The sequence below is a fragment of the Catharus ustulatus genome, chromosome 3, assembly GCF_009819885.2.
Source record: "Catharus ustulatus isolate bCatUst1 chromosome 3, bCatUst1.pri.v2, whole genome shotgun sequence".
NCBI lineage: Eukaryota > Metazoa > Chordata > Aves > Passeriformes > Turdidae > Catharus > Catharus ustulatus.
Genome location: NC_046223.1, coordinates 113,837,507 through 113,854,627, shown reverse-complemented (window position 1 = coordinate 113,854,627; position 17,121 = coordinate 113,837,507). Strand labels below are relative to the sequence as shown.

Below are 17,121 nucleotides of genomic sequence, written 5' to 3'. Positions count from 1 at the left end.
TCTGGATCTCCGGGCTGGGGCTGGGTCCGGCAGCCGGAACCCCACGAGAAAATTCCCCCGGATGGGTTGCGACACCCCGTGGAGGAGCCGCAATGCCCTGTGGCGAGCAGCGGGGAAGGCGCTTTGGCTCAAGGTTGTGCTGTAAAAATACAAATGTTCCTCTGTCCTTGTGAGAAGGGGATAACCACAGTCTAGGGAGGCGGATCTCACTGTTGTGTACAACATCTAGGGTGGCTGAAAGTGGATTTAGCACAGGTCCCTACTTGTGGGGCAGATCTGCGCTCACTCCCTTCACGTTTGCCTTCTCAGTAATGCTGAATTCAGGGAATTCACATGGAAAAAAGCACCGGTAATAAAATATTAATTTTGTGAGAGATCAACAGCTGTGAAATGCCCCTGTGGGCTTCAAGGCTAGCAAAGGGAGGCAGCAGGGGAGGAGGGGAGGTAGAATTTGGCTTGGCATTATTTGCTGATGAAGTTGTCCCTGTGAATGTCCCCTTGGAGAGCTGCTGAGCTCCTGCGTGGGATCAGCAGCTTCCCTTCCCTCTGGGTGAATGAGCTGAAGGTGGATGAGAATAAGAAAGTTGTATGAAAAGCTCCAAGATTTTTTTATCCCTGTACTTTTGTCCAACCCTCATTTCAGTGATGGGCTGGATGCATTAAAGTTTGACATTTTCAGGATAGATTTGATGCTGTTGAATGGTGTTGGGAAACAGATGAGAAGATCTCTTTTTAATCTAAAGGAACAGGTTCTTCAAGATTAGTGAGAGACAGGAGGAGGAGGAAGCAGTAGGCAGGTGGTTAGAGTAACAGAGATCCCATGATACCTCTTTGGCCCACTAGGAGCTCCAAAATTTAATTTTCTTGTTAATATATTCAGATTTTCCCAGATGTGCAGGAGTCAAACTCACTAGGACAAGTATGGGTCTTTCTTTTGGATCTTATCTACACAGTCCAACCACCTGGGTGTGAAACAGGCTGTGAATCTTAAATTCAGACCATTCCTCCTTGCCCTATCATCTGTTTTCTTATAAGCTTAATTATTATTATTATCCCTTTTTATGATTTTCACCAAAGAGCATCAGAGGATGCTTGCATAGATATTTCTGTCATTGCAATAAAATGCTACCAGTAAGAGACCTGCAGCAGTGGCAAGGGAGGAGCCAGTTCCCATGGCTAGTGAGCACAACAAACCCATGGCAAATGTTCAGTGTGGCTTTAGTTACAAGTCATTTATATAAAGGACTGTTCTTTGCTGCAGATTTCTCTGTCTACAGATCAAAAGTCACCATCAGTATGTGATCACTGGTTTGAAAATTAATTATAATTATTTTTTTTTGCTCTTGTAATTCCTTTTTCCTTATTTTGGGCAAATCTTGGTTTCTCACAGTACCTGTCTCATTTTAAATCCAGGTGCTGCTTGACCTATTTAAGCTGCTGAGAGGAGCTGATACATCAGTGAACACCCACTAAACAACCATCCCCCTGTTACCAGGCTCCTTCCTGAAGAGTTCAGCATGACAGAGCTCCATGAAGCTGTGGCTGTGGGCGACTATGACCTGGTGGAAAAGATTTTGAAGGCTGGGCACTGTGACCCAAACCAGAAGGATGCTGACTGGCATGACAGGACCCCCCTGCACTGGGCTGCTGCCAAAGGTAAGGGCACCTCCAGCTCTGTTACCTCTGTGAATAGACATCATAAAAGGTGATGCTGATCACCTGAAATTTTATCTAGGCTGGCAAAATCTCAGCTTGTATCTGGTAATTTTGTCCCTAATGAGCAAAAAAAGGTTAAATATCCATTTAAATGGGAACTTTACCTACAAAATAGTTCTTGGGACTGCTGTTGAAATGATTTTTTGCTTTTTTCTTCCATCACACAACAATTTACAATTTACATGATGTGCACATAGGGAATGGTTGCTTTTCACCCTTACTTTTCTAAGAGACGACTCCAGGAGTTTATTTCTCATGTACAGCTGTGGGAAAGAGCAGGAAGTCAAATCCATTTTATTTACAGCAGGTATTTATCAAACCAAATAGAACAAAATAAAAACTGTGTTTTACTTTGTTCTCCCTTTATATCCCAGCTGCTTGAATGAACAATGCAGGACCAGAGCTGTTTGCAGCTCCCATTGGTCCTTCACCTTCAGAAGTGTCTGGTAAAGTTAAATATCCCTTTGCAGCCCCCAAAAAAAGAGATGATGCAACAATATATAATGTACAATTGTACACAGTGTAAAATGGGAAACTGGACCTCTACTCCTCTATGCTACAGTGTTTGTTGGGATCTCATATCATTGCATCTGTCTTTGCTCAGAAATCAAGTGTATGATTTCCTGTTTTACACTTAAGACCATGTTTTTCTTTTGTCCTGATGATTATTAGGCATTTGAACATCAGCAAAGGGGACTGAACTACTTAACAAAAATGATGGTGAGAAGCTGACAGAGCCTAGATGTGATTTGAAATAGTCTAGCTCAGTCAAGGCAGTGTGAACTGGTATAGAAATAACTTTTTTTTTGCTTCTTTAAGCAATTCCACTGTTTGGAAAAATTTGAAGGTGAATGAAAAATAAGTAATTTCTCTACCTGCTATCCAAAAACCTTAGTTTTAGTAAAGCTGTTCACACGTTTTCCCATTCTCAATGTCTAAATTTTATTTTGCAATTGAACTAAAAACCAAAACGAAGCAATGAAATAGCCAATTGATCAATGACTAATTGAAATGTGCTGTTCAGAAATTCGAAAGCTTTTTGGTTTGGTTGTTGTTTTTGTTGTAAGTGTCTTCTGGAAACAGTCTAGTTTGGCAGAAAATAACCAGCATTTCCTATTCAGTATCATTTATATGATAAACCATAGTCAGGTGGGTGAAATCCGTGACTGATGGAATTATGACCAGCTGTGTGTGACCGCCTGCTGCATCCGAAGGTATAAATTTTAAAGCTTGTTCTCTGCTGGTGTTGCTGCGCGTTGCCAGGGCGCTCGGACCTGGTCAGGCTCCTGGTGGATCACGGTGCCCGGCCCTGCCTGCGGAGCCGTGTGGGCTGGACCGCCGCTCACTTCGCTGCCGAGGCGGGCAAGCTGCGGGTGCTCCGGACCCTGCACTCCCTGCACGCTGCTATGGATGCCGCCGACCTCTTCGGAGACACTCCACGGAGGCTCGCGGAGATCTACGGACACCAGGAGTGCTCCAAGTTCTTGGAAAAGTGAGTAGTGGTGGTAGGTCCCGCTGCGACTCCCGTAGAATTAACCTCGCTGTTCCGCAGAGGACTAGAACAAACACAGTGTGTTACTTATCTTCCCACCCAAAGCCTGCTAAAGCCCTGACGCACAAGCTGTAGTGGATGAGCAAACACGGGGAAACCGTGAGAAGACATTCCTTTATTCCCCTGCCTCCTGCGGTTTCCCTTGGTATGTTTTCAAAATCGTTACCACTTCATGACATCATTGTTTTTGTAAGGGTGTTGCAGAGCCGTTATTGAGAAACAGAAATGAAAGCAACAGCTGACAAGTGTTAACCCCTTACAGGGGTGAATAGCAAATAAACAGGTTGAGTTGTTTAGGAGCAGCCCTCAGCACTTGTGTGTGTATACATATATTTATATGTATATCATTTGGCTTTTCTTATAGTAAAGAAAAAAAGCAACCCTATTTTTTACATAATCATTGAAAATTAGACCACTTAATAGGATGGTTATGTATTACTTCCAAATTTTGGGGAAATCCTTGTTGTCTTTAATTGCTTAGTGTTAGCTCTGTGGCAGTACATGCCATAAGAAATATGCTTTTTAATGGTTCCCTATTGCCATTTCTGTTTTTCAGCTATTGGCTTACGGCTATTTTTATCCTTGCAAAGGTGTTTCCCGAGATCAGGATGCTTTACTGCAGAGTTTTGAGCTGTGTCCCATTCTGCCTCTCTCTAAAGCAGTGGGACAGATCACCAGAGTCCCACCATCATCCTTCACTGGCATCCCTTTTACCACTTCCACATTCTCAAGACTGCTTTTGTACCATGCATATCCCATTTTTTTTTTTTAATAGGCATTTATCCAACTCAAAGTCTCCAGCTTGCCAGTGCAGCACACAAGCTGCCAAGTTCAAAATCGGGCACGGTGACAGGCAAATATCTGAGGAGGCCAGTACCTTACAAATGCCACTTTTTGTTAATCCATATAAATCCTTCTGTAGGTATTGCTGTCCTTTTGCTGTACTTCTACAGTTTGTTGGCTCCTGCTGAAATGCCCCATGCCCACCTCTTATGTTCACACAGCATGAAAGTCCTTCCATGGGAAAAGACAACCAAACTCTGCAAAATCCCCCTGTACAGGGGAGCCACAAACTTTGGTTTCCAAGCTCTGGCTGTTATGGAAGCTGCACATAGTTTTGCATTTTACCCGCCCACCCAACACAGAATCATAGAATGGCTGGAAGGGATCTCATTCCAACCCCTTGCCATGGACAGGGATCCCTTCCACTAGACTGGGTTGCTCAAAGCCCCATCCAATGTGATGGAGCTGAACACTGCCAGAATGGGCCATCCAGGCCATCTTAGAGCTAAAGTGTTTCTGGTTTTGGAGCTGACATACTTAATCCCTCACTATTTACCACTTTCCTTCCACACAGATGTATCAGCCCTTCTTACCCTCAGACCTTCAGTTTAAAGGCATTTAGGCAACCAGCAACTGATAATGAAGCTTTGCAAACTAGTTTTTGACTAAAGTAGTAAAAGCTCAGGTCTGCCAGACCTTTGAGAATGGAGCACTGTCTTCTGGTGGAGATTCTCTTTATACTGCTCTCTATACAGCTCTTGGCATACTTAGTTTCTGTAGCAGAACAGGTAAATATTATCTTATCTAGAAGGTGAAAGTCTGCAGACTTCTGCCCCTGGATGAATAATTTATAGCAATTACTTGCCTCTTCAATGCTGTCCTTTTTGCACTAATCTCACCAGTAACTCCTGCCTAGTCTGTAGCATTTGCTGTGCCCTTGGATGTGCTCCAGAGTCATGGGAGTGAGCTGACAGCAGGGGTAGGGGAAGTTCCTGAATGATGCCAAAGTGCAATGCCCATGGCAGGCAGAGGCACCTGGGAGAATGATTGGTGGGTTGATTGACAGAATTAGTGACATCCTGGTCTGAGACACCTTAGCAACAGACTATGGTGACTCAGGTCAGCTGATGAAGGGCTGTCTGAGGTGAATGACTGATTTAAGGTGGAAAACTTGTCTTTCAGAACCACATGCTGGCCTGACACCCCACAGCTGTATGGCTCAGCACGGCTGGGAGATCTAATAACTAGGAAGAAGCTTCAAACGCCCAGCCTAGAACATTTTGTAAGACACACAAAGCCTGTGTGAGCATTTCATGGCCGTACCCCCAACCTGTGGGCAGCCAAGAGTTTATCACTGAGACTCAGGAATACTTTTTAAGTCCAACCACTATAATTTATGACCACAATGGATGCCTTCACCCTCACACACTGGCCTCACATCAGCAAACTTGGAGTGAACTAAGAGGAAAGGTTGTCATTTGTAGTGTCATTTTGATTGCCATTTGCTCCTTCAGATGTTCCAGAGGTGATGTCCAGGGTCAGGCAGTGCCAAAGGGAACAGGGCAGTACTGTGTGTGCTTTCTACCAGACAGAGAATTAAGAGTGTGCTTGCCCAAAATGCTGCACAGCACAGAGCAGCTCTGCCCTCCACTCAGTGGTGTGTGTGGGATATAAATATGAGGAACATTTTGTTACACAGCATCCCTGTCAGCTTTGGATATTTGTGTGTCATGCAAAAAGAAAGAAAAGGCAATTTTTAAAACCATCTGAGGGTCTGTACCAAATGCAGGGCTGATGTGCATATCTACACAGGCCTATGAGCATCCAAATCCTTCCTGAATCCAAATTCAGCCCCCTGTAGCACCACCATGACCCTTACGTGCTGTTTGCCCAGGTGTTACCAGCTGTGTGAACTACCTGCCTACCTGGGCTGGACCACTGCATTGTGCTGAAGACTGCATCCACATGGAAATATTACATGTATCAACATGGAAATATTAATGACACGCAAATATTAGGAATATTCTGCTGCCAAGTATCAGTACCACTCATTGAGGTTTGCATGAACATGCAAAAGTTAGGAAACAGCTGCTTTCAAAACAGCTGCTTCTGAATAGCAAATGCATATTTTACATCAGATTTGGTTTGCATGAGAGGGGCTTTACTCTGGATGCTATGAGAGCTGCCAAGAATGGCACAGGGACCCTCAGCCCTTGTCTGCTGCCAACCTCTCTGCAAAGTGCCAGCTCTTGAAACTATACCAAAGAGTCCTGCTAAGACCAGGGAATATAAATACTCATGTATAAATAAATAAATAGATAAATATCTATGTTTATATTCAAAAGTCTATAGAAAGACATTTCTTGCCCCTGGTAGCAGATACTTAGTAGAAGACAATACAATAGTTCAGTTGAAGTGACCTACTACTTGTCCTATGGCCTGACCACTTCAGGACTGACCAGAAGTTAAAGCATCTTATGAAGGGCATTTTCCAAATGCCTCTTTAACACCAGCAGCCATGGGGCATCAACCACCACTTTCAAACATAGGCTCTGTGGAGAGCCTAGAAGAGAGCTGGAGAGGGATTTTGGACAAGGGCATGAACAAGGGGTAACAGCTTAGGTAGGTAGGATTAGATATATTAGGAATAAATTCTTGACTGTGAGGATGGTGAGGCCCTGGCATAGATTGCCCAGACAAGCTGTGGCTGCACCATCCCTGGAAGTGTTCAAAGCCAAGCTGGGTGGGGCTTTGAGCAGCCTGGTGTAGGGGAAGGTGTCTCTGTCCATGGCAGGGAGGTATGGAATGAGATGATGTCTAGGGTCCCTTCCAACCCAAACCATTCTGTGATTCTATGATATAGAAAGCCTATGTGATGAGATCCATCAACATGGAACTGCTGGCTTTTCTCTGTGCTCTCGGCTGGAACAGCATTGCTCTTACGTGACAGAAATGCTCTATTACAGAAAAAAAAAAAAAGATTTCTCCTGATATTGAATAGTGTTTCTGACAGAGATTCCCAAATTCTAAGTGCCTACAAAATCAGAGTCCTGCAGGAAGAGGAGTTTGCCTTCTCTTGGGCAAGATTTACACCTGGAATGTCCATGTCTGGATCCAGGCAGTGCTGGGGCCCAGGGGGGTCCCTGTGAGGGGAGGTTGGGGCTGCACCACGCTGGACACACTGCGGAGTTTTCTCAAGTCTTGGTGGCAGCAGGGCTTTGGCCAGAGAAAGACAAATCCTCTGACCCTGTAGAAAGGCCCCTGTGAACAGAGATGTGTGTGTCCTGTGCTCACTCTTGGTTTCTCTCCCAGAGCAGAGGTGGAGAGTAGGAACTACCGCAGGAAAGCTGCACTGAGAAAAATCCCTTTAGACCAGAGAGATGAAGACTGGGAACTCAAGAAAGAAGATCTTCGGAAAAATCCACCATGTTTTTGGGAGAAGTGCACAGCCTCTATTCAAAAGAAAAACAGGAAAGAAAAGGGGAAGCAGTAGTGTGCCCTGTCTGTTTGGTGTCTCCGAGTGCTTGCAAAGGCACTGGCAGACCTCAGGTGGATTTGCAGTGTGATGTTGGTGTGAATGGAAGAAGAAGATAGCTACAAAACTGCATCCTAGAGATACACTGTAAACAATTTCCTTAAGAGCTAGAAGTTATTCCACCTCTCTCCGTGTTTCTATTTATCTGATCTCAAATTAAAAATAAAAACAACTGAAGAATATGTTTAAATATACCAATACTCTAAATCACTGCAATGTTTAAAGTGTACTGTGATGGCAGCAATTACCCATATTCACGGTAATTACCTAGGTCAGGGAAAAAAATAGTCTTGATCCTACCTGATTCACAAAAAGCATCTTGAACTGTGGTTCTGCTTCCTCTTCTGACGTCTGTGGGCCTTTCCTTCTTTGCTTCTGTCAAGGAGGCTCTACATGGACTTGCAGCCTCTGGTGATGCCAGTCTCTTTTCTTGGACGTGGGATATAGTTGCTTCTTCTGGATGGACATGAGAAGATAATGTAGAGCTTTCACTGGGCACATGGGTCCAACAGTGTGAACCTTCCATTCCTGGCTCAGTAAAAGAGAAAAAGGGCTCCCTCCTTGCTCCTTTCAGACAACTGTGACTGTCAAGAATATTGGAGTGCTGCCTGTTTTTTAGCATTGCCCCCAGCCAATTTTAGGTCTCTGCAAATAGGAATGTTGTGCAACCAGTCCTGAGCTATGCTTCTTCTCATCAACATCTTCTATGGCAAAAACATTTTTAACACTTTCACTTCTCAGTCATAAAATATGGAATGTGACCCAGAGCAGTTTGCCATAACGTGGCAGCACTGGGCAGCCATTCCCATTGACTTCTGACATCTCTCATGTGTCACCTTCCCCAAACCAGGCACATCCTGCATCTGTCCCCATGGGCTGGGCAGTGGGGCTGTACTGATGGACACCCTGTCCCCTGCAGTGCCAGCTGAGTGAGGCTGGTGCACAGGGCAGTGACGCTGAGCTGGGTGTCACATTGTCAGGGACTTGAGAGCAATGCAAGAAGGGATGTGCAGTGTGCTTTGCTGGGGCTCTGGTGTTTTGTGTGGTAGCACATGCAAGGTGCTGGCTTGTGCCTGCTGAGTCTTGTGGCATGTGAGGATGTAAGGGATGATGTTGCACTGGATGGATGGAATAAGATGGATCTCCCAGGGGTTCCATGTCAAAGCGGTCGTGACTGTCAGGTTCAAGGATGAAGATCATGAGCATCAGCAGGGGAAGAAGGGAGCTGTGGTTGTTCCTTTGCTTTCAAAGCCTTTCCCTGGGGAGTTGTGTCCAGAAGAGATGCTGAAGCTCTGCCTCTGGGCGTGAGCTGGTGACAGAAGTGACCAGTTCAGGTTGTGCTGTGTTCATGCTGGAACTACTTCATGTTTCACCACCTGCTGTGGTGGCTTGACCTTAGGGAGCAGCCAGACCTCCACCCAGCTATTCCTTCACTGTCGCGCATAAACAAAGGGTGGAAAATAGGATGGAAAAGCTGATGGATTGAGATAAAAGCAGTGAAATCACCCACCAGTTGCTGTCAAGGATAAAAGAGACTTGACCTGCAGAAAATTACAGTAATTTCACGATTATAAGCCGCACCCTTTGGCTAAATTTTTGGTCCCAACCCAGAAGCACGGCTTGTACTCCAGAGCAGACAATATATGGCCGTGGGGGAGCCGGGTCGGGGCTACTCCGCAGGGGAAGCGGGGCAGCGCTGAGCCGAGCCAGTAAACCCCATGATCCCGCGGGGATCTGATTGGCAACTTTGTGAAAGTTACACTCGGATCCTCGCTGTGAACGAAAGTGCGGCTTACAATCTGGTGCGGCTTATATATGGACAAAGAATGAAAAGTCACTGACACCTGGATGTGCAGCTTACAATCAGGTGTGGCTTATAATTGTGAAATTACTATAACTTATTTACCTACTGAACAAACACTAGGATGATGAGAAACAAACATAAACTGGAATCTGCTGCCTCCACCATCATTTCATCCCAGGCTCAACTTCACTCCTTTATCCTCAGCTCCTCCAACTCCACTCCCACAGCAGCACAGAAAGAAATAGAATAGGGTTTGCAGTCAATTCATAGTGAATAGTCTCTTCCACTCCCTTCCCATGCTGTTCCCCTGATCCAGAACAAAACCTGGGTGTTTTAGTGAGTCAGAGTGCACTGGGCAAAGCCAATCTCATCCCCAGGTCAAAGCAGGCCAGCAGAGCAGTCCCACAGAGCAGGGAATGCTGTCCTTGCAGGCAGTGGGGCAGAGAGGACACACAGGGCTGGCGTGGGAAGGGGGCTCTGCACCCCCTGAGCTCCCCAGGGCTGTTTCTGCCTCGCTCTTTGTGCATCAGTGACCACCTCTGGTGAGGGCCAGGGCTCAGCATGTTCACCCAGAGCTATTGGCCACTGCCAGACACTGATACAGCCCATGACAGATCCCACAGCACAGGGCCACAGCAGACAGAAAGGTAAACCAAAATAGAGATCAATCTGCAGTTAATTTCAGTCAATTCAATCAGAAATTGCCAGAGCATCTGTGGCAGGTTTGCACTATTGTTACTGCACTTTTACATGCAACTTGTGTATCAGCTTAAAATAAATTTATTATTGACAATAATTAAACTCAAAAATTACCTAAAGGAACATATTATTGAAAATATAAATCACATTAATTTAGTTCATAGTATTTGAATGATATATTCTAATTTCACAGATAAGAACGTTTGTATCTACAGTGCTTGGAGAGTTGCAGTAGAGAGTAAAAGACTTTTTTTTCCATAATGAAATCTTACCATTCTGCATGGGCTCCAGATTTTATGTCAGCTCCTAACTCATGCAAAACTTGCATTTCACAATTCTTTCTAAGGAAAGAATCGTTAGCAGTGTCTTTTCAAGCTTAGGATTGCTGAAAATCAGAATAAGGGAATGAACACCCGGAAAAGTGTACTGAAATACTACAATAAGAAATGTCATATGACTTCTCTTCTCTGTGACATAAACCATTTCTAAGACCAAACATACAAAGTTGATGCTGTACATGACTAAGAAGGAGAAAATAGATTTCATGGCTCTGACGTGGGCATCCATGCTGAGGTCCTTCATGGAGTTTGTCTGCATCTTGTGTTTGTGTCTCCAAAGAGAAAAGAGAAGGAAAACAGCAGAAAAGATGACTGTCATGAATGAAGCAGCATATCCAAAGCCAGCAAGAAAAAAAGAAGGGAAAAAATGTTTATCCATTCTGATCCTTGCTTTCCCAAAATTTCCTTGTCTGGTGGAATTGTGGTTGTTGCAGTGCGGTTTATCAGCGACGTCATACGCAACGATGCCCATTGCAAAGGCTAAAATCCCAGACCCCAACAAGAGCAACGGCACCATCCTGTCAATTTTTACTTTCAGGTAAATGAAGAAGGTATTCCTGAAATTGGCAATTTTTATGCAATAAAAAACACAAAGGCAGGCAGAAACCCACAAGTTGGAATAATTAAAAAAGGTTTGAAAAAATACAGCCAATTGAAGTATGGTATGAACATAAAGGTAATTGGGATAAATTCTTGCCAGAAATGAATATGCCCATGAGATGCACAAATACCAAAACCTGGAGAATCCCAGAAGCAGCAAGATCTTCTCATTAGAGTTCAGGGTTTTCTTTTTGACCCAGCCAATGCCAAGCACACAAACGATGAAAGCATTTATCCACACGCCAGCAAATGCCTCCAGGGTGACGATGGCCAAAGCTGTGGCCCCGTATGAAGTGACATTGGATTGGTGTGGAGAGTGACAAGCTTCCATGGTGGAGCTGGGGAGCAGAGCTGTGCTGGCCAAGGGGGCTGTGGCAGCAGTGCCTGAGGCAGCTCAGTGGCTGCTGCTGCTGGAGTGTCAGGGATGGCAAGAGGAGCTTTATAGAGCTGCTGCTGCTGCTGCTGCTGCTGCTGCTGCTGCTGGTGCTGGGGGGGATATTGGTGCCGCTGCTGCTGGGAGCAGGGCAGGTGCAGGGATGTAAATGTGCTGGGTATCCCCTTACCCGGGACCAGTGTCACTCTTGGCTATTTGAATGTTGCTTCAGGGGGGCTGTGTTGGGTGACATAAAGAGCAGAGATGTTTTTCTGCAGTGAAGAGTGTTGTGCTTTTGAGACTGATCTCTGTATGATCTGTGTCAGGCTTCAGCACCTGAGCCCTGAGGTGCCCAGGGCTGTTCCTGCCTCGCTCTTTGTGCATCAGTGACCACCTCTGGTGAGGGCCAGGGCTCAGCATGTTCACCCAGAGCTATTGGCCACTGCCAGACACTGATACAGCCCATGACAGATCCCACAGCACAGGGCTACAGCAGACAGAATGGTAAACCAAAATAGAAACCAACCTCTGGTTTCTTTCAGTCAGTTCAAGCAGTGAAATTCAAAATGTTTGTGGCAGCTTTGCTTATTATTATTCCTTTTTTTGCAGCCAGTTTGTTTATCAGTGTTGAATATTTTTCTATTACCATAAGAGAATAGAAATTTGGCAGAAAATAAACCCCTTGTTGTTCCTCTGAGATCAAAGGGTCTGGGTGCAGTTCTGTTTGATTTCAGATTGTCACAAATTCATCATGTAACTCTTGTCCTTTCAATAAGAACTTTCCCAGTCACAGAATCACAGAATCACACATAATGCATTTTATTGTAGACTTTGTTAGTGACAAAAAATGGATCTCCAAGATGTAGCTAAATCTTAATACAACAATAACATATTTAACTCACAATCATTTAACTCAGTAGGTATTTTCTTAACTTAGATGTAGAAGAGTGAACATTAATGTTATCTACACTGCCTGAAGAGCTTCACTGGAGATGCATTAGAAATAAAATTATTTTCTGGTGTGAAAGACCAACAATTTCCATGGGTTGCAGTTTTTCTCACAGTTCCTACTTTATGCAAAACTCACACTTCACACAGGAGAGAATCTTTAGCAGTGCCTTTTCCAGCTGGGGATTGCTGAAAATCAGAATAAGGGAATGAACACCCGGAAAAGCATACAGATAGATGTATATAAGAATTGTCACAATATTTCCATTTGCCATGGTAAAAAATAAAGTCAAAACCAAACATAGAAAGTTGATGCTGTACATGACTAAGAAGGAAAGAATAGATTTCATGGCTCTGATGTGGGCTTCCATGCTGAGGTCCTTCATGGAGTTTGTCTGCATCTTTTGTTTGTGTTTCCAGAGAGAAAAGAGAAGGAAAACAGCAGAAGGGATGACTGCCATGAATGAAACAGCATATGCAAATCCAATGAGTAAAAAAGAAGGGGAAAATTGTTTATCCATTCTGATACTTGTTTCCCGAAAATTTCCAAGGCAGGTGAAATTGAAGTTGTTACTCAGAACAATTTCATTGAGATCATACGTTATGATGCTCATTGCCAAGGCTAAAACCCCAGACCCCAACAAGAGCCATGGCACCAACCTGTCAATTTTTACTTTCAGGTAGATGAAGAAGCTGTTCCTGAAACTGGCAATTTTTATGCAATAAAACACGCAAAGGCAGGCTGAGACCCACATGTTGGAATAATTAAAAAAGTCTTCAATTGATGTAAGCAGTCGAATTTTGGTGTGAACCTGAAGGTAATTTGGATAAATTATATAAATGAAGCTGTATACCCATGAGAAGCACAGAAAGGAAATCCTGGAGCATCCCAGCAGCAGCAAGATCTTCTCATTAGAGTTCACGGTTTTCTTTTTGACCCAGCCAATGCAGAGCACACAAACGATGAAAGCATTTATCCACACACCAGCAAATGCCTCCAGGGTGATGATGGCCAACACTGTGGCCCCAGATGAAGTGTCATTGGATTGGTGTGGAGAGTGACAAGCTTCCATGGTGGAGCTGGGGAGCAGAGCTGTGCTGGCCAAGGGGGCTGTGGCAGCAGTGCCTGAGGCAGCTCAGTGGCTGCTGTTGCTGGAGTGTCAGGGATGGCAAGAGGAGCTTTATAGAGCTGCTGCTGCTGCTGCTGCTGCTGCTGCTGCTGCTGCTGCTGCTGCTGGTGCTGCTGCTGCTGGGGGGGATATTGGTGCCGCTGCTGCTGGGAGCAGGGCAGGTGCAGGGATGTAAATGTGCTGGGTATCCCCTTACCCGGGGCCAGTGTCACTCTTGACTATTTGAATGTTGCTTCAGGGGGGCTGTGTTGGGTGACACAAACAGCAGAGATGTTTTTCTGCAGTGGGGAGTGTTGTGCTTTTGAGACTGATCTCTGTTTGATCAGTGTCAGGCTTCAGCACCTGGGTGCCTGTGTCCCTTTGTCACCTACAATGAACAAGTTCGTTTTGGATAGACTAATTAAAAATATTTCTTTTCCTAATGTTTGATATTATGGTGAGTAGAGCGTTTCCTTGAGAGATTTTTTATTTCGTGATATTCCTGTTCTCTACTTTATGATTTGATGTCAGTTTTCTCCTCCCTGGTTTTGCTGACAGAAGAAAAAACAATGTGTTGATTTTGGTGGTGTTTTTCTCTTTTTTCTTTTTTTTTTCCTGTGTTTTATTTCTTCTACTCTCTGTATGCTTGTGAAAAAATTGGAAATGATTTCACCTGCAACACTTGTGAAGAGGTTCTGTCTCTGCTGGTTCAGTATGTATATAGAGACGATAAATGAATATTTGTTTTGGTTTCTGGGTCCCGTTCTGTACCTCCACTTGGACTCTCCAAACCACCCTGCCCGTGTCTTTCACTCCCCTTTTTCCCACCTTCCTTCTCCTCTTTGGAGAGGAGAATTCAAGGAACAAAAGGCAAAGATAATGGCTTAAGATAAGAACAATTTACTGGAAACAGCTATAAAATAAAATGAACACAAACACCAACACTACTACAGAAGTTCTAAGAGAGGAAATTATTAACAAGGGAATAACTCCTCAGTAATAGACAATATCAGAAGGAACCCCTTCTCCCCTGAATGGAAACCCTTTCCCTTGCCCCTGGTCAATGAGATCATAGAGAATAACCCCTGAACACTGGCCCTGCCCTCTCCTGGCTGCTGCAGAAATTAATCCTGTTCTGGTTAGAACCAGGACAAAATGTTACAATAACAGGACCACACCGTGGCTATGGCTTGGAATCAGCTCTGTGTGGAGAATCTGGTCCCTTAAAAGAAATAAAGGTGTGTAGAATTCAGAGTATCCAATGCTGGATTTTCAGATCAAGAAGATATGGATCAGGTGCTTGAAAGACAGGAGTCTGCTTTTTGTCAAATCCATCCCTTGTGGCCCCACTCAAGAAAGGGAAGGATTCTCCAGGATGTTGTATCTACCATCTTATGTGGATTTTTTGGATGCCCTTGTGCATCTCAAAATGCATCAGACCTCTGATATTTTGCATATGGAGAGCCACAGAGCTGTACTGGGATCTGAGAAACATCACACTCACAGTGCATTGCTTCATCTGAGCTTGGTTTAGGCTGAACATTTTCTCCCTTCAGAATCCTTATTTTCCTTCTTTACTATAGGAAATCCCAGATGATGAGCCTTGGTTAGCTAACCTGTTAGGCTTTTAGTTGCTCAGTTTCCTCTGAGCAAATCCATTCCATCCATACCTGACCTTCAATGCCCCGATGGCCACAATTGTTCCAGGATACAATCCTGGAAAAGAAAAGGCAATCTCCTCAGGGCAGGTGTTATGCTTGATATGGAAATATTAATTCAACTCCAAATTCTTTGTGGCTACAGAAGGTGGATTGGCATGTCATAAAGTGGCTTTCCTTATTTGTTTTCTGTTTTTGGGTAGTTGCTGTTTAAGGAGAGTTGGGCTAGAACAGGTTTCCTCCCCAGCTTGGCACCAGGTTTCCCAGAGTAGAGTCTCAGGCCTCTGGATCTTTGAAGCACTTTCATCATGGCACAGTAACACAGCAGCAGCCCATGCTGGGTGCCTCTGAGGTGGTAACCCAAACATTTGGATCCCTGGGATTTGGTGTCCTTCCAGTGCATGTCCATGATTATTGGAGTGCATTAAGTGTCCAGTCACCTGGCTGGTGCCACAGTTCCCTGTGGTCTTTGCTGTGCAAGGCTTGGCACCATGCTTGGGACTGCCAGCACTTCCCCACAACCTGCAGCTCACATGGACGCTGCTCCCTGAGTTGTGTGCAGAGAATGTATTCAGTTTTGCAGCATGATTACTGTCTATTTGCATCCAGCCCCTGTAAAAGCTCTAAATGATGTTGCTATTGAGAAAAAGTTGACTCAAAGAGATGTTTTCATTAAATGCAAATAATAATTTATTTTCCTCATAATCATATAAATTGAAAGAATTTGAAATATATTGTTCTTCTTTGGAGGACGGGTGTCTGTTAAGAAAGGCAGGAGCCTCTCTTTGAAATGGAGAATGTAAACCCCCTCCCTCCAAATTATTATAATTTTGAAATTAAGCGAGTCTCGGAAAAAGATATGGGAATTAGGAATAACAGTTCTTTTCTAGGGAAATTAAAATAGAAATACAGTACTACAAAGAAACAAACCCCAAACCCTGACATAGTCAGAGTACAACCTGACACCCCGTCTGGCAGGGTCCTGGTGGCAGTCCAATAAAATGGTGTCTGCATCCTCCTGCAGTGACAGATGTGATTCAGTACAAGCAGTGCTCCTGCAGAAGGTGCAGTTTCCCTTCGAAGGTCCAGTGATGATATGGAAAAGTCCAGTTTTCCTCTGGAGTCCAGGGAAAGAAGGGCTACTTGGTGTCCCAGAATTTCAGTTTTTACCTAGGTAGGAAAGGCTGGGCTCTTCCCTCTGTCTGGAGAAACTCCCAATGGGATGAAGTAATTTTATCAGTCCCACAGTGGGACTCAATGGCCATTAGCAGAATATAACTCCTTGAAGGAAGGATGGGTAGTGAAAAGATAAAGAACAATGCCCAACTTGGTTTCAATGGATGGCTCATTAGCAGAACATCTCCCACAGAGATAAGGATCACTGCCCCACCTGGTCTCAACCAATGGTGATAGAAGAGATAACTTTTATCACAACCTGTATTGTAAACCAAGGCATATATACAGCTGAACGTGTCTGATATCTGCCTGGATTGTTGCTGTGAAAATTAACAGAACTTGTTTTCTGTACAGATATTTTGCATGAGCTCCAGCTTTTGTTACACTTTCTACCTCATGCAAACTATGGACTTCATACAGGAAGGAATCCTAAGCAGTTTCTTTTCCAGCTTGGGATTGCTAAAATTCAGAATAAGGGAATGAACACCTGGAAAAGCATATTGAATTAAGAAAAAAGTATCAGATAATTTTGGTACTCCATTGCATAAATTAGAGTCAGGATCAAAGACACAAAGTTGATGCTGTACATGATGAAGAAGGAGAGAATAGATTTCATGGCTCTGATGTGGGCTTCCATGCTGGGGCTGTTCATGGAGTTTGTCTGCATCTTGTGCCATATGAACCTGCAGCTCATATGGCATCTGCTCCCTGAGCTGTGTGCTCTGAATGTTTTCCTTCACACTGGAATTATTTCACATTTGCAGTCCTTGTCATGGTGAGTTGTCCTTGGGCAGCTCTCAGAGCCCCACTCAGTCACTCCTTCACTCTCA

General features: G+C 44.3%; 3 protein-coding genes across 5 annotated transcripts; 1 reads left to right on the top strand and 2 right to left on the bottom strand.

The window, feature by feature from the left end:
* Positions 1–4: 4 nt before the first annotated feature.
* On the top strand, positions 5–7,786 carry ANKRD66 (ankyrin repeat domain 66). Of its 3 annotated transcripts, none has more exons than XM_033055462.2 (4): positions 5–133; positions 1,414–1,656; positions 2,980–3,208; positions 7,364–7,786. In XM_033055462.2, exons 2-4 carry the CDS (start codon positions 1,518–1,520, stop codon positions 7,542–7,544), a joined length of 549 nt encoding a protein of 182 aa, XP_032911353.1. In that variant the 5' UTR covers positions 5–133; positions 1,414–1,517; the 3' UTR covers positions 7,545–7,786. The 3 variants fall into 3 exon arrangements, with proteins under 3 accessions (XP_032911353.1, XP_032911351.1, XP_032911354.1); XM_033055460.1 differs by lacking the exon at positions 5–133 and adding an exon at positions 1,246–1,294; XM_033055463.1 differs by lacking the exon at positions 5–133 and adding an exon at positions 1,252–1,294 and having other exon boundaries at positions 1,496–1,656.
* Positions 7,787–9,412: 1,626 nt separating this feature from the next.
* LOC116994054 (taste receptor type 2 member 40-like) lies at positions 9,413–11,370 on the bottom strand. The gene has a single exon (XM_033055452.2). It carries the CDS (start codon positions 11,356–11,358, stop codon positions 10,396–10,398), a length of 963 nt encoding a protein of 320 aa, XP_032911343.1. The 5' UTR covers positions 11,359–11,370; the 3' UTR covers positions 9,413–10,395.
* A 1,097-nt stretch (positions 11,371–12,467) lies between these two features.
* Positions 12,468–13,573, bottom strand: LOC116994055 (taste receptor type 2 member 116-like). The gene has a single exon (XM_033055454.2). The coding sequence runs from the start codon at positions 13,419–13,421 to the stop codon at positions 12,468–12,470; it is 954 nt and encodes a 317-aa protein (XP_032911345.1). The 5' UTR covers positions 13,422–13,573.
* Between the last annotated feature and the right edge of the window lie 3,548 nt (positions 13,574–17,121).

Coding starts and splice junctions, on each gene's coding strand:
- LOC116994054 (XM_033055452.2), bottom strand. CDS start 11,358: ATGGAAGCTTGTCACTCTCCACACCAATCCAATGTCACTTCATACGGG.
- LOC116994055 (XM_033055454.2), bottom strand. CDS start 13,421: ATGGAAGCTTGTCACTCTCCACACCAATCCAATGACACTTCATCTGGG.
- ANKRD66 (XM_033055462.2), top strand. CDS start 1,518: ATGACAGAGCTCCATGAAGCTGTGGCTGTGGGCGACTATGACCTGGTG. Junction 1,657..2,979: donor GCACTGGGCTGCTGCCAAAG/GTAAGGGCACCT, acceptor GCGCGTTGCCAG/GGCGCTCGGACCTGGTCAGG. Junction 3,209..7,363: donor TGCTCCAAGTTCTTGGAAAA/GTGAGTAGTGGT, acceptor TTTCTCTCCCAG/AGCAGAGGTGGAGAGTAGGA.